Below are 27,278 nucleotides of genomic sequence, written 5' to 3'. Positions count from 1 at the left end.
GAAGTGCGTTTTCAGCTGAGGAGCTGGGGATGGGAGCGGGGAGCAGTGGGACCAAGCAGCGCTGCAGTAAGGCCGCCGGGCTCTGCCGCAGCCCTGAGGACCACGGCTCTCGAGGAGGCTCTTCTGGGAGCCCCACCACTCCGGGAAGGCACCTGGAAGCACCCTGGCATGAAGACAGCGTTGGCAGGAGGCAGCTCCATGCCTCCAGCCCCGTGTGGCTGAGGTCCGTGCTTTCCCAGCGTGGCACAACTCTTTGGGGTCAGGATGGGCACCGCGAGGCCCCTGGCATGCACCTGGAGGACGGTGTGAGCCTCTCTCCCTTCCAGCACTGGAGCCCCCCAGCTGCTTTGCCTGCAACACTGCCCTGCCCGGGGTTCGCCACCTCTCTGGCTTATTTGCTATTTTTAATTTGGAGCAAAGCTAATGAAAGTAATACAAAGTAATGATTTGACTGAATTAATGAATGAAGCAAACTCCGTAGAAAATGAAGTGCTTCTATTTTAGTGCTTTGAACTCTTGTAATTCGTCTTTTTTTTTTTTTTCTGACATTGCCACTCAAAGTGATAATTCTGGCTTGAGGTTCAGTTTTAATTTCAGTGTTGTGAGGTAAGTGGTGGTGGTGTTTTTTTTTTTCTTTCTTTCAGCGTCAGGAAAGACAAAGAAAAATTTGAGTTCTGGGCAAGAAATAGAAGAGAATATTGAAAAGCCAAGTGGTGGAGCAGATATAGCACCCCTTGCTAAATATTTAATGCAGGTAGGCTTTGCAGCAGCAAGGAAGCCTGAACCTGCCTCTGAAGCAGGAAACTGTTTTTTCAGCTTGCAGCTGTCACGTGGTGGGTTTGGGATGGTTTGTTCTCAAGCACCACAGGCTTTGTCTTCTGCTGTTGTTTTTCTTAGAACACGTTGTGTTTTTCTAATGCGAAATGGTTTTTGTCGTAAGAAATAGCATTTCCTCAGACAGGCACCAGCGAAGACCTGCAGCCCTGAAGTTTTAAGTGGTACAGCCTTTGTGCTAAAAAGGTCCGCGCTGCGTGCGGCAGTGTGGCTTCTCAGCCCCACCAAAGCTCTGTGGCAGACGCGTTATTAGCTTCTTGCACAAGGCAGAGAAAAAAAAATGTTTACTGGTCCTCAGTGACCTGCAGTAATAACTGTTTTCAGCCTGTTTTTTGAAGTCAGGGGAATAATTATTTGAAACTAGGAACCAAGAATGAAAAAATGTCCTGTTCTCAGCTGCTGGCTAGTTGGGCAACTCCTCTGTTTTGGGTTACTAGCCCGAGCCAGGCAGTTTTAAGGCATGTATTGGACGCTGCCCAGAGATCCTCCTGATCTGAGCAGGAAATATCAGTGTGGGACAGGGTAAAAATATGTTTGGCTGTTTTAGGTGCACAGCCTGAGAACAAGAAGGTCTTTAATGATGAGCCCAAAGTCTTACGTGGGACAGAGCAGCAGGGGAAGTGTTTTTCTATACTCCTGTATTTTTTTTCCCCCCGATGCCTGATTGCTTTACACTGGTCACAAATGTGCATGCTTCAGGCAAGGGATTTCCAGATGCGGCCTGTGTTGGGTCAGCTCTATTCTTTGAGAAGGGAATAGGTCAGAACAATGTTGAGTTCCATGGGGGGAAAAATCCCCCCAAAGTGCACCCTTGAGAAGGCTGCATCCTTATAGAGACTGGGAGCATCATCCACAGATGCTCTGCATCTCTGCATGGGAGGTAGGCGAACTTCAGCACCTTCCAGCAAGGCTGGGGATGCAGTGATCAGTTTGAAAAGTATGAGGCAGTTCCAGAGGCTGATCTCAGCGTCTTGATCTGCTGTCGCTCCCCTGGAGGTCACACTGTGCCCCCCTGCGCTCCCGAGTCAGCCAGGCCAGTGGGAGTGAGAGTGGCTCCGTCGGCGTCACTAAGCCTGCATGAGCTAACAACAAGGATGTTAAAAATTTTCAGCAGCACTGAAGATCCAAGGAGAGAATTTCAAAGTCTGAGCAACCACAAAGGACGACTCGGAGATCCTTTCTGCAGGGAGGTGCCTTTGGGTGATCTGAGAAACATCATTTGGGCTACGAAATGCCGGGAGCAGAAGGGGCTGGACGGCGTCTTCCTTAGGGCTTCATTTTTTTGTACCCTGGCACTCTTACATCTCACATATGACTGTCATCCATTAAAAAAAAAAAAAGGCAGTTTTTGAAAATTGAGTTTTCACAGGTAAGAAGGATTTCAATGAGGGGGGCAGAACTGTCTCCTTATTCTTGACTGCTGGAAGATCTGCGCCCTGGGAAATGAAGTGCTTTACTTGATGTTATGGAGGGGCTCTAATGCAGAGCCAGGAGGTGGACTGCCCCCAGCCCGTTGTGCAGTCACCAGACCACCTTTATTTCCTGGAAGATGACTGGTTTGAGCTCCATAGGTAGAGCAGTAAATCTAAAGCTGAGGGATTCTTGTAGTAATTCATGACTAGCCAAGATCTGCCAACTGTGTAGATATCCAGCCACTGTAGAAATAGAGCAAACAGCAATATTAGGGTTAACTTTACTTCCAGTGGGCTGTGTTTTGTCTAGGCTCTGAAAACCTAAATATAAATATGCAAGCTTGCAATCTGCTCTGGGATTTCAGTGTTCCTGGCGGTAATGAGGAACAGAGATTTTATTTTGCTTTATTTTGCCGTGATTCCTGGAAGAAGTGACGGTGGTTCCCAGAGGAGCTGCATCTATCTGCTCGGCCTTGGAGGACAGCGCTGTGCCGGAGTGCGTGTTTGTGCTGCAGCACAGCAGAGTGGCGAACGTGGGCTGAAAGGAGCAGAGCACGAAGCTGCTGGAGGTTGGGACCCTGATCCTGCGGCCGGGGATGACGAGAGCAGCCCTGTCCTGGCTGCTCCCTGCCTGCTGATCATCCTCTGCTGACAAGGGCACCTGGATCACATCCTGCACCAGGGTGAAGGTGGGGTGCCCCGGGACATCGGCACACCTTCTGGCTGTGTTCGCCTTCCCCTAGGCCACAATTCCCGAGGTACCTGCCTGATCAAATAGGTGAATGGCTTACCAAAAGCCCAAGTAATTTGCATAGGGTCACCCTGTAAATCTGTAGCAGAAAAAAGCCTGTATAGTTTGCTGTTGTTGTTTTTGTTAGGTTTTGTTTCGTTTTAACCTCACCTCCACCAACTACTAAACTGGGCAACGTACCATTTAATATCCAGGCCTGACAACTCTGGATTTTGGAGGAGACTGCTCGTTTAGGTGGTGCCACAACAGGCAAGGGTTTTCCTCGTGTCTGACAGCCCAGCCCGTAAGGAGTCCAGAAGCCTCTGGCACCTTGGGGCAGCGTTGGACTCGATGTGTGAGCAGATCCGCCGGGACTGTCAGCATCAGAGGATGTGCAAAGCTGTGAGGTAACAAAGTCCCAGTGGTCCACAGTGCTTCATTACCTGAGTTTACCTGGAAGGTGTTCATCTGTCGTTAGTGCTTGCTGGCCCCACAGATACGAGCAGAACCGACAGCATCAAGCTGCTTCTTGTTGTAGGTGTTGTGGCAGTCAGTTCCTGCACTCTGTGGGAGTGGGATAATGCAAAGCCTTGGGAAATTTCCCCACAATCCTAAGAAAGGCTTTGGGAGGGAAAGAAAGTGTCTGGGCTGAGCTGATCAGTGCCAGACAAGGTAAAAAGAAGTACAGGGACGTCTGCCACCTACATGCAACCCTAAATGTGCCCACACTTTTTTTTGCTATTTAAACCTTGCCTTTCCAGTCTCCTCTACCCTTTAATTTGCTTTCTAAGATGAGGTAGCAACCTTTTTGGGAGAGCTGCTGGCCGCCAAGCAGAACAGGGTCTTCAGCCTTAGGTGAGCTGCAGTGAGCAGAGCTTGTCTTCAAGTGGTGCTTTCAGAGGTGGATCCTAATGCTCACAATTTATACGCCCCTGTTTTGGGCTGTTCCTGAGTGTTCCCAGCCTGAAATGCTGTTTGATGGGGTTTGGTGCCAGATGTTTTATGTTTGTTTTCTGGAATGCTTCAGCCGAAATGATTCAGTTGTTTTCCAGAACGAGATGCTGGATCAAAATACGGCTTTGAACGAAAAGAGCCTGGTGTCATTCTGCCAGGGTGACCTCAAGCTTGGCAGAGGAGAGGGTGGGAGGGATGAGAGCCTCCGCAGTCTCCATCTGCCTTCTGCTGCCTTTGGGAAAATATACCTGGGAAGAAGGACAGAGGACAAGAAGGTAGAAGGACGGAGAAATATAAAGAGAGATGGAAGGAAAAAGGAGACTGGGCAGGGGAGAGATGATGGGTGGAGGTGGCCAGAAGCTGTCAGGAACAAAGAGCTTAGAGAAGCTCAGAGGGTGGATAGGGGAGAAGAAAGACGTGTGGTGGAGGAGCTGGGGGGATGAGGAAGGGCCACAACAGAAGAGCTGTGACCAGCAGTGCCTGTTTCTAGCTAGAATCCAGAACCAAGTTTTTATTCCAGAATCTCAGCTCTTTTCTCCCATCAAGGTGTGAAACTTGTTGAGCCAGTGTGTCCCGCTGTCACCAGTGCTGGATCTGCACAGCAGAGTGCAAACCTTGTACCTGTTTCTCACTTTGTTCCAGGGAGTGAGGACGGCGCTGTGTGCATGGGGCCTCAGCCCTGCTGGTGAGCTAGGGGAAGGCTGCTGCAGTTCCCGTGGCTGTAACTTGTTTTCAGTGATGCTTTAATTTGTTTTGAAATCATCTTAAAAATAAAAACCTTTTAATTTGAGGGATATCACTGAAGTTACAAAATCAAACCCTCAAATGTCAGGAAATGCTGAAATTTGTGCCTAACATCTGGCCTCCCTGTATGTTCGTGGTGCACACCCTGATAGCAGTCGTACTGCAGACCAGCCGAAGGCAGAGGAAGATGTCTCACCTCCAGCCTGCACAGCCCAGAGCACTTCAGGGATGGCTGAAGAATCTGGGGCCCCCATCTGGTCCTACACACATTTTTCCCTGCATTGCCTTTGGTCCTGTATTTCACCTCCTAATGTGGGGTAAGGCGAGAAAAGCCAGTCCTTCAGAGAGAGGTGCCAGTGTCGCAGCCCAAAGGGCTGATGGCCTCCAGCACACCAGGACCATCGCACACCGTGGCTGTTCAGGCACCCTCCACCCCGTGCGCGGGCACAAAGGGCTGAGTCCAGCAGCACGCAAGGCTTCGGGCTGTGCTGTCAGGATGCTTCCGAAGTCTGGATGTCAGTGACACAGATCCTGCAGAAGGCACAACGAAGTCTGGCTTCTTTTCCTCCCAAATTGTTTTCACGCCTCGCGTCGTGCCAGCCGGGCTGTTTGTGGGGTGCGCGGCTAAACCAGGTTTGGGACCTGATCCAGCAGAGAAGTGCCTGTGTGGAGGGGAGTGCTGGAAGGAAGGCACGGCGCTGCTGTATGGGGGAAGAACTGCTTAACTCAGTGTAAGTACACTGTTATGAGCATCAAGCCGTAGTCTGACTTTCATCTCGTGCCATTTGAGCCTAACCAAATTCCCTCCCCGTGTGTTCCTGCTCCATGGGGCACTGGGAAGGAGATGAAAGGAGCTGCAGACTTAGGTGTCTATCGCAAGCTGGTGGGGAAAGTGGCTTTCTTCCCGCTCAGCCACCTCTGCATCTTCATTAGTCGAGGAGGGTGAGATGGGAGAGCCCTCAGGGAGGCAGAGCACGTCCGCGTTACTGCTGCTCTTACACCTCGTGGAAAGGGCCGTCGGTTTGTGAGAAGGAAATTGGTTTGGTGGCGCTGGTGGCTGTTGGAGCGCTGGTGAAACCTGCAGGGGCCCTTCCCTCTGCGCAGAGATCCCGAGCCAAGGCAAGCAACGCCCTCTCCATGTGGCACCCAGCATTTTCCAGGCTGTAGCTGTGTGGATTTGGGACATCTGCTTTTGAAATCTCAGAAATGTATCTCCAAAATGGAGAAATATGTATCGCAGTGTGAAAACCCTGTTGGGGGAGAGATGGGGCAGTGGGATCGGTCGTGTCTGGCTGTGTTAGCCGAGCGGGAGGCTGTCTGGGACAGATGTCTTTTCCGAACACTGCTCCTCCTGGCCCACGGCCCTACAGGAAATCCCTCTGGGGAACGATGATAATCCGCCGGCCCTGGGACAGGTGCGGTGCGTGGGGCAGAGCAGAAATGGTCCGCGCCATCTGCAGGAGTGCTTTTGGACGGGCTGTGAAGCGAAGCCAAATGCTATCGCTGGGCTGAGCACTTGCAGACAGATTATTTCCTCGCCGCATTACCAAGGTGGGACCGTCCTGACGAGAGGTGCTGCCTTTTGGCAAGCCTCTTCATGGCAGCAATAAGCTTGGGAATCAAGAGGCTGAATTTATTTATTTTTTTGACAAATGCTTTGCTGCGGCGGCGTTTTGCTCAGCCCGTGGCGTGTGGGAACCTGCGTGGGAGAGCGACATGGTAAACAACCTGCTTTTTAAGGCTGTTGCAATTAGGGAACTTATTAGCAAGCTGCCACATGGAAATCTCGAGAGTACCAGGGATCGGCTGTGCAATCAGGGCTGAGTGTGCGGCCGGGCCGCTCGGGCTGGCTCTGTGCGACTTGGGTGACCAGTCGGCCGGGAGCTGCTGCAGGGAGGCTGCTGGTGACTCAGGTGCTGGGCATCCCTCCAAGGGAGCACAGAGCAAATGCCCCAGCAAAGACTTGGGAAAGGCTGAGGCACCGGTGATCTCTGCTGCACGGCCCCAACAGCAAGAAAAGGGGAGTGTTGAAGTCGCTTGTCCAACTCTGTTAACGTTCCCAATTAATTTCTGCCTGTCTAGGTTCCAGCTGTGCTTTTGGTTACAATTTGCTTTCCCACCGCAAGGTGCGGTGCCCCTAGTAAGGAAACTTGAGGTTTTATCCCAGGGATGGCTGCAGTGTTTTGTAACGTGGTTGCAATTTGTCAAATTGCTGCAAGACCTCGGGTCCTGCTGGATACAAGCTGCTTGGGTATTCCCATTTCAACAGGCTTTCTCTTCATCCCAGCTTCTTTATGCTTTTTGTCTCGTGTTACATAAAGAATATCTTTCTGGTGCCCCCTCTTTGGGACAGATGTTGAGCCTGTATCTCTCTGGAAAAGCTGCATTGTTTAAATATAAAGGCATGACTTCTAAGCAAATTTACTCGAGCGTAAAACCTTGTGTAACCACGCTTGTTTTAATACTCTTGCCTGATTTTGATTCCGAAGCTGGTCACGCAGCCCAGAAGAAGGACGTCCCTGGAGCATCTACTTAAAAATAGCACGAAGCTGCATCTGGTTAAAAATAGATGCCACTTGGAAACTCATGCTTTCCTGGGTAGGTAGGGCCTCCTCGTCGCGTGTTGTAACACCGACTGCGGAGCTACCGACGAGCGTGAGTTGCTGGCTGTTACAACACACACGAGCCCCGAGGCGTCGGGATCAGGGGAAAGTTCAGGATCTCCCTGCTGTTTGCCCAGCGTGCCAATTATGTGTTTCTCAAGGATTTTGCACAGGTGCTGCTAACTTTGACCTATTAATGCTGTCACCCCATCAGTAGTACTCGTACCCTTCAGCCAGCGCAGCGTAGTTTGAAATCTTCTAAAACTTACGGTACAGAGGGCTTCTGGTGCATGAATTAATCATGGGAAAGATCAAAGTTGCTTTGTTAGTTTTATTTTCCTGTTTTTAATGAATAATATATTTAAATGGTTTCCTTTCCCAATAAATCACATCTCAACATTTTTCTCTTCGGTTTAATAGGTGGGAAGGACTAACAGGAGGTTTTACAATGGAAATTCACTTGCCTAAGCAGAAGGAAATAATAATGAGTATAATTGGCAAGGGGAGGAGAGAGAGGAATCGGTTCGTTAAGTCTTTAACGAGTGATGCAGTAAGAAGTACAAGGTACTAGTATTATTTGTACATCTTCAAGCAAGGAGGATTTTCCCCATCTTATGGTAAAACTGAGACTCCAAGCAGATGTGCAGCTCTGTCCCCAGCTGGGGAGGGGACGCGGTTCTTACTGTTGTGTGGGTCAGCCTCAGGTTTTGGTTTCCTTTGTTGTTGCCTGCCCCTAGCCCAGATCAGCGTGACAGGGCTGGGTCACACTTGCACACGGAGTGAGGCCGACAGGTCCGAGGGGCTGCGGAGGGGAACGCATCGTGAGCAGGCAGCGCGGGGCTGGGGCCGGGTGTCTTCGCCCAGCCCGGCTGCACCTGGAAGATCACGTTCAGCTGCAGCCCGAGGGAAGCTCCCGTCTGTCATCTCGCTGGATATGACCTGACTAATTTATCCTGCTTTTACACACCACATGGGTATTGTGTGCCTCCTGCTGGGTACAGGCACAGATAGGAGTGGGCCTTTCAGTCACAGGGCCTATCTGGGGCTCCAGGGGGCTCCGTTCAGCCCTCCAGGTATCTGCTGTCTGTCAGGTCCCTCCTCCAATTTAAAATTAAAAACCTTTTCCCCTGGCATCTCCTCCTTGTGCATGTTGAGGCAGTTCTTAGCTGTTATCAGCCCAGCCTGGTATCTCTTTCAAACAAATATCACGAGGTTACCATCTCCAAACTAATGCAGAAACTTGTAGAGACAAAGACAAACTGAGCGTAAGAAAAACGTTTCTTGCTGTTGGCAGAGAAACACGTAGGTGAAAAATGGAGCTGTCCTTTTCCTTCTCTCACAGCGGTGTGGCTGAAAAGAGAAGGAAGAGGGAAGCACGGGGAAGTGGCTTTCCCATCAAACACATCCTCCTTGGCAGCCAGCATCTCTTCTGCAGCCTGTGGCCTGGACAGCACAAACTAGCTGGCATGTGATGATTTCCATTTCAGAACCTGGTCTTTTGTGGCATGGGGTTGTTCATGTTCATGGAAATCTTCCATTAATCTCCACATCCCGTTTCCTCTTCATTGTTACTCGCTACAGAAATGAATGAAGGAGCCTTACCATCACGTGTTGCAGCCTTGTACAGCATGCTGCGGTGCTTTGCTTCCTAACTGTCAACATCCACAAGCAGACTTCTAAATAAATTTAAAAAATCACAGAATTTATAAGAGCAGACGTGGAAAATCAGATTTTTGAATTGCCCTGTGCGTGTCTGAAAAGCTGTGTGGCAATCATCATTAAATCTCTATGCAAAATAACTTGTATAGTATTCATAGCTGGTCTGTAAACTCCAAGTGGCAGCAGAATACACCCTTGCTGGTTGTTTTAAGTTTCTCAAGCTGCCTTCTTCCTCCTCTCTCACTTTCTCACAGGATTTATGCAAACAGATATAAAGCAGCTATTCCTCCTCGAGCCTTAGCACTAGGCTCTGCCTTCTACTTCTCAGCCCTCTCCTCTCCCGTGCCTGTGGATGGCCCCTTGGCAGCCACGTGCTGGGCTCTCCAGCTCCGCAGAGCTCTCGCCTTGTCCCTGCACTCCTACATCCAAATGCTAGAGACTGCAAAGCAAATTGAACTTCCCCCAAAGGTCCTGGTGCTAACTTGAGACGTGTCTGCTCAGCATTGTGATCTCTTCCTCACCTGCTGTTGCTGCCGGAGCTTTGGCATCACAGTGTGATTCCAGAAATAAGCTTGTGATGGGATTTATAGCAGTAGCTGAACGCTGTCATGTTCACTAGAGCTGTTGATTGAACTTCATTGATCCTGTTCTCACTGCTGCTGCACTCCAAAATCATTATTCAGCCTCGATATTCAAATGCTGCTGATCACTTAGCACTAAGGTTGAGAGCTGAGACCAGTTTGTCTTAAACCGGGAAGAAAAACAAGGAAGGGGGTCTGCCCTACTTCAGCGTGTGGGCGAGAACCAAAGGCCTTGCCTTGAGCACGTAATTCTGTGTGACTTGATGCTCTGTTTGCGGCAACGATGATTGCATGTTCTGTGCATCTCTGAGACTGCTGAGAACGCTGCTGCGTACTCATGAGTGGGAAAATTCCTTTTTTTTGGAGTCAGAGCAAATTGCTCTATTATTCCTTCTTGTTCTTTAAGACAGTGTTGACTGGTTGACATCTTAAAAGATGAACTGCCCATTAAAATGACTTTTCTGACAAGTGCTGGTAGAAGACACCCCAGCCCTGCCAGCACAAGCTAGTTCTTTCTCTGGTCTTCGTACCAAACTTCTCGCACTTTCAGAGGGGAAAAACAGCAGCTGGCTCAAACACGAGCCTCAGCCTCTGTTTGATGTGCCACATGTTTTCTTTGCTGTAAGCTTCTGCTGGGATTTGAACCGATCTGTTTTCATGCACAGACTGATAGAAATTGCAGGAGGACAGAAGCTCACATGGATGTGAAGTGAAAGCGAACCACTACCCATGTAGTTAAGAAGTTTTCTGGGGATGTGCTGTTTCCCTTTGGCAGATTCACATGTCCAGGTAACTTGTGAGGTGAACTGAAGAGAAACCTTTGCAGTCCTTAAGAAAGGAAAGGCTTTCAATCTACAGCACATGTTCTGGGGAAGCAGAACAATCAGCTGTGGAAGTACAACTTTAGGTCGTAGCTTTGAAATCCTTTTCCCCTTTCAGAGTTGGGCTATCAGCTTCTTCAATGCTGCATTGTGTTTATAATGTTTTAATTAGGAAGGCTTCCTGTGGTTTTGACTATCCATGGGATTGTGAAGATAAAACTCTTGGTTAACTGATATACCGAGTCCTTGTAAGGGATTTTTTCATAAGATACATGTTTTCCAGCTTGGAAAATAAACATCTGGGTTTAGCCTCTGTTTATTTTCAGTAAATAGGAAGAAGCCTGCTGTTAGGTGAGCATTGAGAGAGCTCCTGCACCGCTGATGGCTGGAAGGGATGGGTGTGTGTTTTCCTTCCCGCCTCCGATGTAGGTGATGGTTTTTGTATCTGTTTCCTAATAAACCCTCCCACTACTCGCTGCCAGGACATGGGCTAGGAGGGCTGTCAGCCTGATCCCAGCGGTTGTTATTCTGTGCTGCGGCGCTGGTGAGGGGCTGTGAGCTGCAGCCGCTGGCCTCCAGTCTGCTCACATGCTTTTGGCAGTCTAGTGTGTCCTGTGCTTGGGCTCCACTCCATGCCTGTATGGTGTTCAGTATGATGGGATCTTGCTTGGGGTGCTCCTAGGGGAGCACAGGGTAGCACGCATACTGGTACTAATAAAAAAGGCTTTGTTTTTTAATCTATTAGCATTATTGCTTAAGGCTTTTTACATTGTTTTTTGAATATCTTTCTTTCAAAGGCAAGTTTGTTGACATGTGCTGAACTATAACACTAGAGAGCTTCATGTGCCAGGGCGTACCCGAACACTTCTCGTGCCGGCGTTACGGCAGCAGTGCTGAGATTGGTTTCTGATGGGTGAGCTCTGACACGCTTTGACTACTCTGAGGTGAGCAGTGACGCCACAGCACTTCATGCTGCAGCTTTTCCGTCTGTCTTACTGCTGTAGTTACGCCACCACTGTAAGGACTTAACTGAAATAAACCCTTGGAATAAAAAAATTTTTAAAAAAGTGTTCCAAAAAGGCTTGTTGAGAAATGAATTCACCTGTCTCTCCAGCAGAGCTTGCTTTGTCTTTCCTGCACCAGGAGGAGCTGAGCTCCAGCCAGGGCTGCTGGAAGGAGCAGTGGGTAGTGGCACTGAGCAATACGGATAAATAACTTCGTTACAGCAGTTGTGCTTAATTGTCCGAAAGGTATGCAATGGGGAGAGGGGGTTCTCTGTCCAGGAAGGCAGGATCAGGTGGGCTCGGGGGCAGGCAGGGCAGGGTGTCTGCGCTGCTGGCAGGGTGAGTGGGGCACCAGTGCCTGCAGCCATCCCCGGATGACTCGGTGGGTTATTTATTCTCCTCTCCCTCCACACGCATAATTTCCACTGGCATAAACACGTGTTAGGCCTGAGTGGAGAAGAGGAAAGGGGAAGAGGCTTTTTAGTACTTGACTTTGTAGTCGCTTTTACAGATAGCCAGGCGCAGTAAATACCCCATAGTTACAGACATCCAAATTTAACCATCAACGCAGACAACTCCCTTCACTGGGTAATTACTTGCTTGTTTTTATAGCAGTATGTGGACATCCGAACCATTCGTGGTGGCTTGTTGCTTCACCAGAGATTAGAGGCTTTTAAAAGTCTGGGTCTTCCTAAAGTGGTCTAGAGCTGCTTTGTTTGGCAAAATCCTGTCAGCACGTGAGCAGAAAATCCATGTTCTGTAGGAAACTCTCCAGAGACTGTGAGCAGAAAGACTTCTGCAGCGACCTTACACCCTGTGACACTAAAGGCACGGGGGCTGTGCTGGCCACCACCAGTGGGTGGTTTCGGCCCACAGCCTCTTGAGAGCGATGCTGTGGGTGGCTTGGCGTATGTGGTGCTTGTGTGCTGAGGAATTGCCATCCTGGTGAGGGCTGGCTCTCAGGAATAAGGTGGTTTTGGTGGTAAGGATAGCTGGTGGTGGTGGTCCGCCATTTCAGAATCACCTGGGCCTTGTTGTCGGGGGGCTGAACTCACCCGCTCCGTGCCGTGGTGTGAGGGGTCAGGGAGCGCTCGGGCCCTCTGAAGGAGGAATTTATTCTGTGGGATGTGGCCGTGTATTTGGATCATCCAGATTGCGTGGTGGATGTCCTCCTGCAGCCCTGAGGCGTGCTGGGCTTTCCCTCGCATTTTCAATCCAGACAGCATCAGGAAACGGGGGGAGCAAATACCCAAAAGAGCTGATTCCATGTTGAAAGTATCGCAGGCCCTGCTGAAGTCAGTCTTCTGTTTAATAAACCCTAAATTTGCTGTAACTTAATGGGGGATGAACATAAGCATGGGTGTGAGGATCACCTGGAAGACCTGCACCTGGAGAAATGCACAGGATAATGCAACAGTGTAACGTGGGAAAACGTGAAATTTGAGGAATGTTTTAAATATTAATAACCCTTTGTGAACCATTTCAAAACCGTGGGCTGTCTGAAAGCAGGCTGAGCCCCAGGCCGCGCTGCGTGTCCTGCTTGGTAGTGCCGTGGGCTGCTTTGCTCTTATCCGCCTGGGGCCTGCTCGTGGCGGGGGGCTTTTATCCCATGCTGGTCCCCAGGGGGAACCGTGACAAACAGACCTACGTGAGCTAAACTGGGAACGTAATTCCCTTAAACTCTGGTAAATGGGAGCGCATGAACTTAGGGGGGTCATCTGTTGGGCTTCTAAAGGAGCAGCCGGTGCGAAGCAAGCTGGTGACCGGGCTGCTGCTTTCGGTGATTGAAATCTGTGCTCAGCACCCACTCCCAAATGCTTCTCTTCATTTTCCATTCTTTGGAAGTTCTCCTGTGCGTGCTGAGCTCCAAGCCAGAAAACTGCCAACTGAGGTTTTTGGCCCTGATCCAGAAAAACACTTAAGTGTAAGCTTACACCTAGACAAAGGGTAAGTTCGCTTGAATTTAAAGGTGGGCAAATTCCAAAATAACGGAAGGAAATTTCTGATTTTTTTTGTTTTTTATTCTCTCACACGAAGTTTGAGCTCAGCGAAGGAACTGGCTTCCTCTTTTGGGGAAGAAGGATGAACTGGTTGACCTCTTGAAGTTCTCCTCAGCCATGTTTTCCGTGGTAGATAACAAGGCTATTGAAATTGCACAGCGATGATTGAATGTTTGGAAGGGATATTAAACCTCCGCACGTCAGCTCGCACTTTTGGAGATCAAAATGACATCTTGTGTGGGGGAAAGAGGCAAATTATCTCACAGCTGCAGGGTTCCTCCATCTTGCTGTCATGTGTTCCTGGTTGCCCACCGACAGAGGCAGGATGCTGAACTAGATGGGCAAATGTTGTGATTCAGCCTGGCAATTCCTGTGGTCCCCTGAGTCCTGTTGGCTTCAGTGAGAATTAAACACGCATTTAAGCACTTCCCTAGAAGGGCAGGCTTTTCTACACTTGTCTTTCTGAGCAACTGCTTGAAGCTCGGCAGCGAAGAAGGCAGGTTTCTTTTTAAGTGCTTGGATGAGCCATACCACATCCTTTTTTCTTTTAATGGGAAAATCCTAATTTATAGTGTACTTCCATTTTAAAAATAAATGCAAGCTGTTTCACAGTCAGGCCAAGCTCCGTGTCACAGTTAAGTCATTGGGTATGAAGTTTCCAGTCGGTGCCTATGGAAGTGCACAAATGGCTGGGAGAATGCAGTAGAAAAAAAAGCAAAACTGAGCTTTATGGCTGGCTTTGCTTCGAAACCTGTGTGGCAAGAACACTCAGAGGAATACATCATGTGGCTTGCATCCCTTTGAAGTGGCTGGGTTCAGCGCTGATGGGACGGCTTCCCTAATCTCCACTCTTAGAGAAAGGACCAGGAAATGTGCCTGTGATGTGGGACTCTTACACTTCAAGCCTTGATCAGGTCGATGGCTTTTTTTTTTTTTTTTAGCAGTTAATCAACAAAGCTAGTTGAAAGCAGGGAAATGCTCTGCCCCCTCTTTATGGGCAAATGAAGTGGTACGGGAACAGCTGTGTTTGGGTACGGCTGCCGATCAGCTGCTCTGGGACGATCAGAGAGCTGGGAAGTTTACAGACCGCCTGCTCTTCCTGTGGCATTATATCTGTGCAGAGGGGTTTGGCAATAGCAGGCTTCTGTCTTGCAGCAGTCTGCCCTCGAAACAGGCGTCCTGAGTGTGCTGGTGCACGCTGTCCTGCAGCAGACTCCAGCATGTGTCCCCAGGGTGCACTTGTTAGGAGGGCCTGATCCCATCCTTTGGAAAGCAACTGACTTGAACACTGCAAATTTTCTTTCTTTCTTCTGAGGCAAGTGTGGCCCAGATGAGGCTTTGATCTGGGAAGCTCAGATGAGTCTGACCTGGTCTGTGCAAGGATCCCAGAAGCCAGATGGCTGTGGTTTTTAAGACAGATGTCTGCTGCTGTATGTGAATGACTTTCTGGATCCAGGGCTCAGTTCTGTGTTTTAAGAGTGACTTGTTCTGTGTAAACTGAGCTTTGCTTGGGAATTGTTATATGGCTGAACTAAACCTGCTTTTAAAAATAAATAAATAAATAACAGTAAGTTTTGAGATGATTGAGTTTTGCAGTGCCAATGGCTCCTGGTGCGTTGCTCTCTAGAACTATAAAATGTTATCTGTCCTTTGGTAAATGAGCCCTTTAAAGAAAGTGGAGAATGACACATAAAACCAAACAGCAAAGTCACTACAAATGGTGATGCTGAAGCATAGCATGAGGATACTGAAGGTGGATAAACACTATTCAGCAAGCAAGTGATGGCTTTGCCTCAGCACCACCGCACAGGGCTGGTCAGTCAGTTGCACACAGTCACATTTTCAGAAGTTATTACCCAAAGAGCTGTGAGTTGTGATAACTCATTAGCCTTGAGCTTCTGGTCTGTTTACACCTTACGAATCAATGTGTTAGTGACATGTCTCAACATGGGAGAGGAGTGAGAGGCAGATGGGAAGAAGCAGTTATTTCTAGATGAAGAATGTAATTTTGAGATTTTGGCCTTTGCCATTAACGTACTCTGTTGCCTTTCCCAGATGCTTTCCTTGTGCTAGATCCTAATTATCCAACTTCTAAACCAGGGATGTAATCGTGGCCTTTGAAAGCATTTTGTGCCATAGCAAAAAGTGGGATAGCAATTGTGCACAACAGTGCTAATGCTTTGTTGCTTTTTGTTTTTCCTGCATAGGAACCCTCCCGAGGGATCGAATTTTTAAGAACCTCACTCGGAAGCGCCAGCGGGCGATGCGAAGACGAGTGCATCAGGTGAACGGGCACAAATTCATGGCTACCTACCTGCGACAGCCAACGTACTGCTCACACTGCAGGGAGTTCATCTGGTAAGAATTGCTCAAAAGCAGTGGTGCGGACCTTCCTATCCTTTATGTCCTGGGGACTGACATGCTATCCATGATGCTGAATCAGTTACCCAGTAGTTTACCAAGGGCTATCAAAGTGACTCCCCATGCCTACCAGGATGACCAGGGTACTTTTACACTGCAAATTGGAATCTGCTGCAGAGAGGCCGGAGCTGATGTGTTGGCTGGATGCTGGAAGCCAACTGGGAGAATGTGGGGATAGGACAATGTTCCTCGCTTGTAAGTGCAAATGTTATTTCAGGAAAAGAAGTAAAGAAAGACCACAAATGTTAGTTTGAGCGGAGTTTTGAGGTTACAATGAGAAAAACAGTTGCTTGAAAAACTAGAGAAAATATCTGAGAACAGAAAAGCCATCAGAGGAGGTGTAAGGTGTGGGATGATATGTGTGGGGGCGTAGGCAGAGCAGGGAGAAAAACTTACATATGTCTCAAAAGAGCATGGAGTAGGAGAGATAATAACAGGGTGTGGGCTGTTGGGATCAGTCTAATAAGTGTGGTGTGTGTTGTAATAAAACGAAGTATTTCAGAAACTAGAGTGAGGGGGAATTTGAAGAATAACACGTACATTGACAGCCTTGCACTGTAAGCTCTGGCCCTGGCAGTGCTTTGCTACACTTACACCCCCCCAGTACTGAATTGCACCCTTATTGCTGGGCAGTTTTTCCCCAGGGATCTGGTCATTTGGGATCCTCTTGCCTTTTGGCTCTCTTTTCTGTAAATGGTCTGCAAGAAGGCTGCTTTACTGCTACTAAATTCTGTTCATGTTTTGCTTTGCACAGGGGCGTGTTTGGGAAGCAGGGATACCAGTGTCAAGGTAAGGTGCTCTGCTCGGGCTCTGTGTTTGTTGGGTGTGCTGCCTCAGGAGCACTTCCCTGTGCAGCTGGGATGTCCTGTGGTTACGAGCTTCTCTGAAGTCACCGCTTATCTTCCTCCTCAGCCAGCCAAAACCGTGCACTAGAGCAGCTGTCAGTCTGGTAGCTTGATGGCGTGTAGGAACAATCACCCACGCTCATGCAAACACCCAGGGGTCCAGTTGCTGTGTTTCACCCACAGTTTTCCTCCTGTACAGATCCACCAAGTTACTGAGTGTGTGCAACACCTGGCTAGGCTTGAGAAACCCAACGTCCCTTCAACACAGTGTCCAGCTGATACTAAAACACAAAGCACCTTGCTGGGATGGCCACCCTCTTCCTTTCTCTCCCTATGTAGATAAACAAAGTGAAATTTAGGATGTGACTTCAAAGGGCAGTCTCGGGGCCTGGTGCAGCACTTGTGTCTGAATGCACGTTTTGGCTGAATGGCTGTACAGATGTATGTGGTCCTCATTTGCACTTAATTATTTTAGTTCCTTTCTCTTTTTTTCTATGGTAAGGTAGCAGAACTACTTGCTTCACAAGTGCATGGTCACCCAGGCCTTCTAACACAGCCTTCTTGTGCAATACAATAGGGCACTGGAGTGTTGATATGCAAGGAAGCTGCATGTAAACCAAATGGGTATCTTGCATAAAATCTCTGGGTGAAATTGAATGTTACTGGTAGACCCTTGTGTATGTAAGCTTAAGTCAGCTACAGATGGAATAGTGCGGGACCCTGCAACACATCTGCAACTTACTTCTTCCATTACAAAAATCTCCTTGCCCAGTCAGTAGCTGTGGCCATTAGTGTTGGCTCCAGTGCACGCAGGGTTATGGAGTGGAGGAATCCAAGTTCATTCCAGCCAAGCCAGCTTCAGAGCTGCAGAGAGCCCTGCTGTGCTTTAGGGCTAATTAATCCTCTTGATTGGGACTAGCTGATTAGCCTAGACACAGCACCGTTCTGCTGCAGTTGCCCAGCTTCCCAGATGCAGGCATTGCACTGACCCTAACAAACTAACCTGGACAGCACTCAGTTGGGTATCCAACAGGAGAGACGCTTTGCCACTGAGATGTAGGGATGGCTTTTGGTATCTCAGACCTGTGTTCTCTAATGTTGTTTGTGTATGTGTGTGAAATATCCCAGGATAAGTACAACAGCATTTTTAGGGAGCTCATTTTACACTCGTGTTTCTCTTTGCATCTCCCGTATTTTGTGGCAGCCGTTTTCTAGTCAGTATGAATGATCCAGTGCAAAATTTCTTTTGCAGTGGGTTGTAGATGAACCTCCAGATCTGTTAGGAGATTTTGGAAATTCTGAGCCACCCTGATTATTTTTCGCATTTTTACTGTGTCCTGATAATATAAGTGAGCCATAAAGAAACCAGCTGATGGGGTGATGTGTTCTGAGTCTTTCAAAAGTTCTTTTCAGCATGCCTCTTTTATTTCCTAGTATGCACCTGTGTTGTACACAAGCGCTGCCATCATCTAATTGTTACAGCTTGCACGTGCCAAAACAATACTAACAAGAACGATCTCAAGGTAAAGTCATGTTTGTTGTTTTGGGTCATCGTAATTTGTGAATCTTCAGGATTGTCTGGGCATTTCCCTGTCATAGAACCTATTCTGTGCTACCTTCATTCATGGATTTAAAAATGAGGAAGAATGATAGGGACATGCATCCCTATCATTATGATATTACATAGGCTGTGTAATATCATCTAGCTGTTAATTCCACTAACTGGTTGGACCACCACATAGTTTAGGAAGGGTCTTCATCTGAAGACATCAAGAAATAGCAAACCAAACTGTTTGCCTTGGTAATTTTCCTTCATGATTAACCACGTCATCATCAAAATTTGGTGCCCAGCTCTTAATGTGGATTCCTCTGGCATTAAAATCCAACCACTGCTCTTTGTTTTGCCTTTTTTATTTTTCTTTTTCAGTAATTTTAAGTGCCCATTTAGTCACTGCACCACACCTTTACTCTATGAAATTATTTATGTTGTAATAAAGAAACCCTTGCATAACTTGTGTTTCTGAAGGCTTTCTTCTGTGCTAGTTTTGGCTGTATTTGACAGGAATAACATCCCCACCTAAAACAGCACTGTGCATTGCATCTCATTTCTATAACTGGAAATTGTTTAATAACTCTTTGAGGAAATTCAATTGAAATGTTCTTAATTGGGAGGTAGATCTATTGTATCCCATGCAGAAACCTTTCTAGTGCATGCAAGCAATTGCCTTTCCTCATTATTTCTTGACTCAGAACTGCTGAGCTAGACTTCTTAAAATGACCCCTTGCCAAACCAGATAAAAATAAATTAAAATGTTTAAGGCTAAAGTGCAAGTCTAATACTGAATCATCATCCCTGTACCTCATCCCCCCTTTTAGCATTGTGAATGGTATATAACATATTTAAACTGCTTTAAAAGAAGACAGAGGTGAGGAGGCACCACTCGCTTTAAACTCATCATTTCAGTAGCCCCTCTAGCTTTTCCTAAGTGATGGCTTCCCCTAGTCACTCTTCCAGCAGCTGCTTGTTGAGACACAAATTAGAAAGTAATGAAGAGGTTAAATGGGAATGGATTCTTTCAGCTGATGTAACCTTTTCTAAGGTGTCTTTGAGATCTGAAAGATTCACAGTTGGAAAAGAACAAAGTCAAAAAGGGGATGACAGCAAGCTATGAAGCTAAATGTGGGCCTGAAATGAAAGAGGAGGGTGAGAAAAGAAATGAGAACTTTAGGAGGAGCTGGGAAAACTATTCAATATTGAATTTAATGAAATCAGCCGTTTGACATAAAGTTACATGTTCGCACATAGTATGCAAGTTAGTCATTTGAGAACTATTTAGTTACAAATTGCTGTAGCTATCAATTTATATTTGGCACTTTAGTATGATAGGTTTGTGATGAGGTAATCCATGCTTTCTAATTCTAAGTTTGTTTTAAGAATTTAAAATTGCCTGGGCAGCCTTCTTTAAAATCTGCTTTGTCAGATATTCCAGCCTGCCCAGCAAGTAAACCAGAGTAGATTCTCTGCAAACGAGATTTCAGTCAGGGTTCTTACAATAAATCTCAGTGAAGTGATGAATTGGGATGTTTTCTGAGTTGGAATTATTTTCACGGTTCTGCAGTTAAATGTCAGTATGTAAATGAACTTTGGTTTATGTGTATATTTGGATGTTTATATCTCTGCTTTTCTTTTGGTCCCTCAGGTGACTGAACAGAGGTTTGGAATCAACATTCCTCATAAGTTCAGCGTCCACAACTACAAAGTCCCAACTTTCTGTGACCACTGCGGTTCCTTACTCTGGGGAATTATGCGACAGGGCCTACAGTGTAAAAGTGAGCAGCTTCTTACTGTAGTCTTTTCACATGATATATATTTTTAGACTCTCAATGCACTGTGTGAGCTCGATTTGTGCAACCAAGAGAAGGACAAGCAATAAATATTCATCTTTGCAAGAGTTACAAAAATGCACATCTACTTTTTAATATCAGGTTTCCAGAAGGACTCAAATTTTTTACTCTCAGCACAGCTCTGTTTAGCTTGCACTGTTGAAAATATTCTTGGGTGTTGCTGCTTCCTGCATCATTTTTTCTCTTTACCTTATCTGTCCTAATTAGATAAGGCAGCAAAAGGCATCCAAAGAAAAGAAGGTCATTGCCACAGGTTGACTAAACTGTCATACTGTTACTTGATGACAAAACATCCACGTTTTTGTTTCAGTGATCTAAACTGTAAAGTCCTATAGGTAACAATCTCCATTTGCCTTCATCTCCCACAAGAGGTCGTATGTGCGTCCATGAGTGAAAGCAAGAAAGATTTTACTTCCCATTAATCAACGTATCTCTAAAATTAGATATCTGCAAATGCAGGGAAAGTTTGTTGCTAATTCTGTGGCATTATAAATCCTAATTTTAATTGAAGGCATGGCTGCAATGTTATTTATATACCTCACAAACATACTTGAGCTTATGAATAGCTTCAGGTAATATAGCACCCTACTTGGAGTGTTTGAGGTATGCTCACGTGATTTTCAGGAGTTTATTCGCTTATACGAGTGTTAATCTTGTTTCTGCTGAGATCAGTGGCAAAAATACACTCTTTGTTCAGATCCAGGGTGGAGTCTGGTCAGTATATTTCCTGAAGCTGAGCAGTCCTTTGCTAAGTTATTTCTCAGCAATAAATCCCTCTAAGTTACTCTAATTGTTCCTTTGCTTTTACTTTTCACCCCTGCCATCGCCCTTGTCAGTCTGTAAAATGAACGTCCACATCCGATGCCAAGCAAATGTTGCACCAAACTGTGGGGTGAACTCAGCAGAGCTCGCTAAAACCTTGGCGTGCATGGGCCTGCAACCTGGGAGCATTTCCCCAAATTCGGTGAGTCTTTTTCTTTTTTCCCTCCTCTATTTGTAAATGTTTACATCTGAGTCCAATCTGTATGCATACAGGAGAAATCAGAGACTTCAGTTATGACAAGTGGCATTGGCCAGGGGGCTGCATGTGTAGGCTGTTGCTCTGTGAGACTTGTGGCAAAGATTTCACCTGAAAAATGGATGTTTTCTATCCAGATTTACCATGGTGGAGGCATCAGTCTATAAATGTTACTTTGTTTATGTTTCGTAGTGGTGTGACTCCATTGATGCTTGCATCTGTTTGGCCTAAATGAGAGTATCAGACCCCAAACTAATAATTGTCAATGCAATTCATGCCATACCTTTCTTCAGCCTTTCCACAAATACAAATGCACTGCCTCTCTATGTGGTTGGTGGTAGAGCAAAAGACGAGCTAAGCAAGAGGCCCAAGTTCTCTTCCTAGCTTTGTCACCGGTTTTGAGTCATTTGGGGCAATCCGTTTCATGATTTACCGCTCTTTCCCCAGCTAAAATCCAAGGTCACTGTCAACATAGCATCATCTCTGGTCTTTGTGGTCCAAGCCAGGGTCCTAGTGAGATTACTGCTAGAGCTGGGACATATGTGTTACAATTTTTGTCTGTCAATATTTAAGGCACCCTAAAATTCAGCTGTTGTGTACCTGAATGTATTTGGAGAATTTAAAGGACAGTATAAGAGCTTGAGTGATAATGTCCATACACAATACCAGAAGTCAGAGCTGTTATTTGGTAATAAATTGGTTTTCATGAAGCGTTTTTTTTATTTTTGCTAGCAGTTTTGAAAAGTCAGTTTGAAACCCCAATCACCCATAGTAAAATGCTAGACATTTTTATTTGACCTACATATATGTATTCAAAACCAAAAGACAATCGCCAGCTGTAGTTAATCTTGTTAGTCAGCTGCGCTGATCGACCACATCAAGCTTTCTCAGCCTAGCATGCTCATTAAGCTCTGCTGTCCTTTTTGATTTCAGTTGGCTCATAAAAAATGAGACTTCCTTATTTTCCTGCTTCATGCTGTAGCAGTTCAAGGTTCAGTAATTCTTGGAGTTACATGGAAACACAAGCCACACACCCCCAACTTAGTTTTGTAAAAATCATCGCTTTTTCACGTTCATGGTTTGCATAATATATATGTCAAAAGAAAATGAGACCAGGAAAATAAAAATCTGTGCTTGGTGTTTAGCGATCTCCTCTTCTTACATGTCAGCTAAAGGCTCCAGTTAGTGTTCAGAAGCTTAAATCTGGGAGTTTTCTTGGGTGTTATCCTGAATGGTTTTGGTTCTTTCTGCATGGCTGAGGTTACCATTTCTGTGGCAGCAAGGGAAGGCTTCCTGTGCAGGGAAGAATTTTGCTTTACATCAGAGCAGTCACAAGGTGGAGCTCAAGAAGTCCCTGTGACTTTGTTCGCACCAATAAATTAAACAAAAGTACTTCTAGTTTGTGTGCACACTCGTACGTGAAAAACATGAACGGAGGGCACTGGGGATTGACTTGGTCTTCACATACTGCAAAACCAGAAACTCTAGAAATGCTTGCTAATGCTGATACAATTCCTGAAAATGCAGACACACATTGCTGGTGTGGGCAAGAAAAACATTCGTTTGAATTTGCAGCAGTAGAGGAAGCCAGGAGCACAGCTATGGGAAAGAAAACTATTTTGAGGTTTGGGTCCCACTATGGGCTTTTCTTAAGAGCCCTCGCATCAGGTAGAAACATAAGAGAATCAGAGGAAATCTGTTTGGATTCTGGATTTCACCAGCACCTCTCATACTGCAGAAATGATGCTTTTCACTTCTGATGTTAGAAGGGAGTCTTATTTTTTTCTGGGGAGTGAGGGCAGAGAGAGGCAGGCTTGCCTTGGGATTTACAACTTAAAATGCCCAGGTCAGGAATGAGCTCTGACATCTCAGCACACCTCTGCACAGTGACAAGGTTGGCTGGTACACATAGCAGCTGTGTGGGGTAGCAGTACCCATGCACTTTCTGTTCCAGTGGCCACGCAGTGCATCTGAACAGCTCCTAAATGCCCACGTTGGGTAGGCTGCCTACCTGTGATCACCTCTGAGGCAAAGTACGATTTCTGTGCAGAATGATATGTATTTACTTTTCTCCACAGAAACTGGCTTCAAGATCTACTTTGAGACATCAGGGAAAAGGCAGCTTGAAGGACGGCAACAATGTTAGTGAAAATTCAGCGAGCAAACTTGGGATCAAAGACTTAACTTTCCTCCGTGTACTGGGAAAAGGCAGTTTTGGAAAGGTGAGTGTTATTTGTAGCTCTTTGGGGAAATACCATATTCCTTATTTGAGAAGCTCCAAGGTATATGGAGTTATTTCATCATGAGAAGTGCAGATTGTCCAGTGGACTCTGCTTTTGGTGCCCTGTGCGATGAGGCTGGTTTGAAAGAGAAGGGAGAAAAGGGAAGAGAAAGAAAACTGACAGCAAAGTGAAGAGTGGGATATCACAAAAAAGAAGAAGATTAGCAACCAGAAGAACAGCTGCATGCCAGGGCTCATACCAGAAACTGCACGTGTGTGCATTAGCACTTGTTTGGGCAGCATTTCTTGGAGCATGTGAAAACTTTTCCTTTCAAAGAAACAGAGCAGAGGTTTCAAATGTAATGCAACTGGGGTTTCATTTCTCTGCCTTGCCACAAAGCCAGCGTGAAATGGCGCACTGGAAATTGATAACTGAGGAGGGGAGCGGGACAGATGGTGATGCTCAGAGGGCCTGTCCTGGCACAGCATTTTGGCTGACGGTGGATGATCTTTGAGCACCTAGCCCCACAGCAGGCTTTGGGGTGCGTGGGCAGAAGCCTGCTGCAGGCACTAGCACGTGCCGTTGACTGTACGCTGATGCCCATACTACCAGTCTGATTCACTTGCTTCCACAAGCCTGCTCATGAGATAACTGACCTTTCTAGTGTGAGAAGCTGCGAGAATCTCAGCATTGCTCATAAAGGCTGAGGGCTCAGCCCTTGCAATTCACCCTTCCCTTTGGTTTAGGTGATGCTTGCCAAGATGAAAGAGAGTGGGCAGCTGTATGCAGTGAAGGTGCTGAAGAAGGACGTCATTCTCCAAGATGACGATGTTGAATGCACCATGACTGAGAAACGCATCCTTTCCTTAGCAAGGAACCACCCATTCCTCACCAAGCTCTACTGTTGCTTCCAGACTCAAGTAAGTATAACCCAGGTAGTGGACAGCCTTCCTCCTGATACTGGCTGGCATGTTCAGGATAGAGGCACTCTCCTGTGTGTTTGTTCCCCTGCTTGTTCCAAATGTCCACCTTAAACTCAGGAGAAAGCTCTCTGCTCAAGGGTGAACAGAGCACTGTGGGCCTTTAACATCTGATACCGAGGCATTTGTCAAACAAAATCCTGGCTTGTAAGCTCCCTGACAAAATGGAAGTATCGGGGAAGCCTTGTTTTGTATATCTTAGATATCTTTCCTAGAAACATATTTATGCCACTGAGCGTTTCCAAATGCATGTGTGTAAATGCCTGCAGGCCCGAAGTGTCCTCCAGTTGCTGTGGGATCTCAGACCCTACTGCCCTGCTACCTGAACTTTAATAGTACTGCATTTGTCCTGTCTGCTCAGAACTGAATGAAATATCCTTCTGGGGTTACTGGTAGGGATTTTACTGGCATTGGGTAGACACTGGCTCAGGCCCATATACACGGCTGGTATTCCTTCTCGTGTAGATAAGACAAGTGACAGCACTGCTGTCACCTGTGATTTGTATACCTCAGTGGAAGACTGCACGTGCTGCCTGTTCAGCTGAGAGCCTCCTCCTGCGTGTGCGTATGGGTGGGAGCTTGTTGCTGACGTGGGTGGTGGCAGGAGTGGCTGGGATGGAGGCAGTGGCCACAGCAGTATCCCGGCAAGGTAAGTTTGGGAGTCCCTGAGCTAAGCTGTTATTAGGACCAAAGCATTTTTGCAGTGTAGCTCTTCCAGACTGCCTGGGCTCCTTTCCAGTTGCTTTTTGTCCATTGCTAAATGCTGATAGAGTTTGTTTTCCCTCTTAGAAGAGACAGGAGAATTTTCACCTATTAATTGTGGCTTCAATCCTTCATAAACCCAAAATTTCTCAAAAGAAAAAAGAAGGGGGTGGTGGGGAGAAAGGCCAAAAAAAAAAAAAAAAAAAAAGGCATTCAAATGTGTCCTGCCACTTATCTGTTTCTCTTCTCATTGGGGTGATGCAACAGCCAGTTATGGGGTTCGAGAATTGAGCTCGTTTAGGGTGGAGCCCATGGGGTAGACTCATGTAATAGAAATGAGGTGGTGTATTTCTTCTTTTTTTTTTTTTAATATATATACAGTTTACATGGTTTCACAGAGCAGCCACGCTATATAGCAGAAACAAAGCTCACTGTTGTCACCAGTAACGAAGGAAACTCTTTTTTGTTCCATAATATGAAGAAGCGGGGCCCAATTTTAGTGGCCTTACCGAAGTTCTCATGTAAGATACCAGAAATGCCCAGTACTGATGAGTGCTGTTTGAGGTCAGATCTAGGACAGCAGCCTTTTTTGCAGCTCGTTGCTATGCTCTTTGCTATGGCTTTCTTTACAGGATTGCAACTTAGATGTGAAAACAGCAAATGCAGTCCTGGTCTGTGCTGGGTATTTTCAGTGAACTTGGGGAAGAGTTAAGGTCACCGTGCTATTAGCGTCTGTCACGTTAAAAAAATGAATGCAATCTGCTGTGAGTGCAGAGGAGGTCTGCTGGGCTGTGAGGTAATTGAGGAGTCTTTTGCAAAGGGAAGAAAGGGAAGAACTCAGCCTGTTTAGACTAGCAAATGGAAGGCAAAAAGAGGATCTGATTGATGTCTGCAGATGTCACAGAGAGGGGAAACAAAGCTGTCAAGATGCTGGCTAAGATTAAATGAGTCTAGACTGGCCATGGGTACAGTTAGACTGGAAATGAAAAGGAGGTTGCTAAACAGTAGAACAGCCTGGAACAGGAATTTCTGGACCAACTTTTAATCAGAGGAGCGGAGGGAAGAACCCCTCAGCCCTCACTGCCCCGAACCTGGTCAGTCTCTGAAAGGATGCCAAGGGGGTGGTGCTTGCCATAGCAGACCCCTGCTAGTTCCAGTCTTTCTCAGGTTCTTCTTTTACTTGAATCCTGCATTGTTTCGTTATCTGGATTGATAACTTCCCTCCAGTAATAAACAAAAACAAAAAGAGAAGCATTTACAAAAAAAAAAAAAAAAGAATTTCAGACTTATGTGGTTTACCATGTCTTTTTGTCCACCTTCTGCACTCAGTGACACCCACCTCAATCCAGAATAACCAGATTTAAATTGCTTATAAAAGCATAATTAAAACCCTTTGCCATGATGGAGAAATGATTGCAGCAACAGGGTATACGTTGCACAGGAGGGCTTAAATGGTGCTGATACAATATTTAAGGTTTATGCTTGTTCTTTACATGGCATTGATTTATCCCCTTCATTAACACTAACTTGACAGAAAATAATATATATATATATATATATAGACACACACATACATATATATATATAAACTAAGAGGAATCACTTACGTAAAATGTCAGCCTGAAACCATGTTTAAAAATACCAAAGCACCTTCGTTTGGTTGGAGCTGGGGGGAGGTTTACTCAGAACAATACCTGGTTTCACTTGCAATTACGTGGAAACTACATCAGACGTACACTTACAGCCCGAACTCTGGAAAAGTGGTATTAAAGGTTCGTGTTTTTAAAAAAACAAGCATGACTCCAGCCTGCAATGAGTGGAGATCCTGGGTAAATAATGACTTAGTGGGCCTGTCTTTAGGAGTTTTTAGAGAAATAGCCATTTTGAGGCTTCTTACTGTTTTTCAAAAGAAAATAAGAGCCTGATGCTGTGGATGCATCGATACAGGCCGGAACTAAGTGACTGGGTAGCATCCCTTCTGGAAGGTACCTGGGGCTCATGGTAGGTGCCAAGTTCAGTATGAACCAGCAGACTCATTATGAATAAGGTAAAATATATCCCAGGCTGATTTAGGAGGTCAGAGAAGTTGTTATCCCCTCTGCTTGGCGCTGGAGCGGCCGCAGCTAGAATACACGTGTTCAGTTAGGGGCCCTCCAGTTCAAGAGGAAGTTACATGAGCTGGGAAGAAGGAGCTCAGAAGAGTCTGAAATGCTGCGTGCTTTCAGGGCAGGTTCTGAAGGTTTGGATGGAGCTGGAGCCATTTGAATTCAGACTCTTGTATTATATTCTACCCAAACCAGCAAACTCTTCTGACTTAGAGCCTAGGGCTGACTTACAGAGCCC

The 27,278-nt window shown here is 46.5% G+C and overlaps 1 protein-coding gene across 2 annotated transcripts in view; it reads left to right on the top strand.

The window, feature by feature from the left end:
* PRKCH (protein kinase C eta) overlaps window positions 1–27,278 on the top strand; it is a 116,460-nt gene that overhangs the window by 32,763 nt on the left and 56,419 nt on the right. For both annotated transcript variants that reach the window (XM_013182973.3, XM_048066092.2), the window contains exons 3-9: window positions 15,550–15,700; window positions 16,518–16,552; window positions 18,043–18,131; window positions 19,809–19,938; window positions 20,850–20,977; window positions 23,110–23,253; window positions 24,000–24,173. In XM_013182973.3, the coding sequence (XP_013038427.3) occupies window positions 15,550–15,700; window positions 16,518–16,552; window positions 18,043–18,131; window positions 19,809–19,938; window positions 20,850–20,977; window positions 23,110–23,253; window positions 24,000–24,173 (851 nt within the window). The remainder of the gene's footprint in view (window positions 1–15,549; window positions 15,701–16,517; window positions 16,553–18,042; window positions 18,132–19,808; window positions 19,939–20,849; window positions 20,978–23,109; window positions 23,254–23,999; window positions 24,174–27,278) is intronic.

Source organism: Anser cygnoides, chromosome 5 (assembly GCF_040182565.1).
Source record: "Anser cygnoides isolate HZ-2024a breed goose chromosome 5, Taihu_goose_T2T_genome, whole genome shotgun sequence".
Classification (NCBI taxonomy): domain Eukaryota; kingdom Metazoa; phylum Chordata; class Aves; order Anseriformes; family Anatidae; genus Anser; species Anser cygnoides.
Note: the sequence above shows the minus strand (reverse complement) of the source record. Positions and strands in the feature narration are given on the sequence as shown.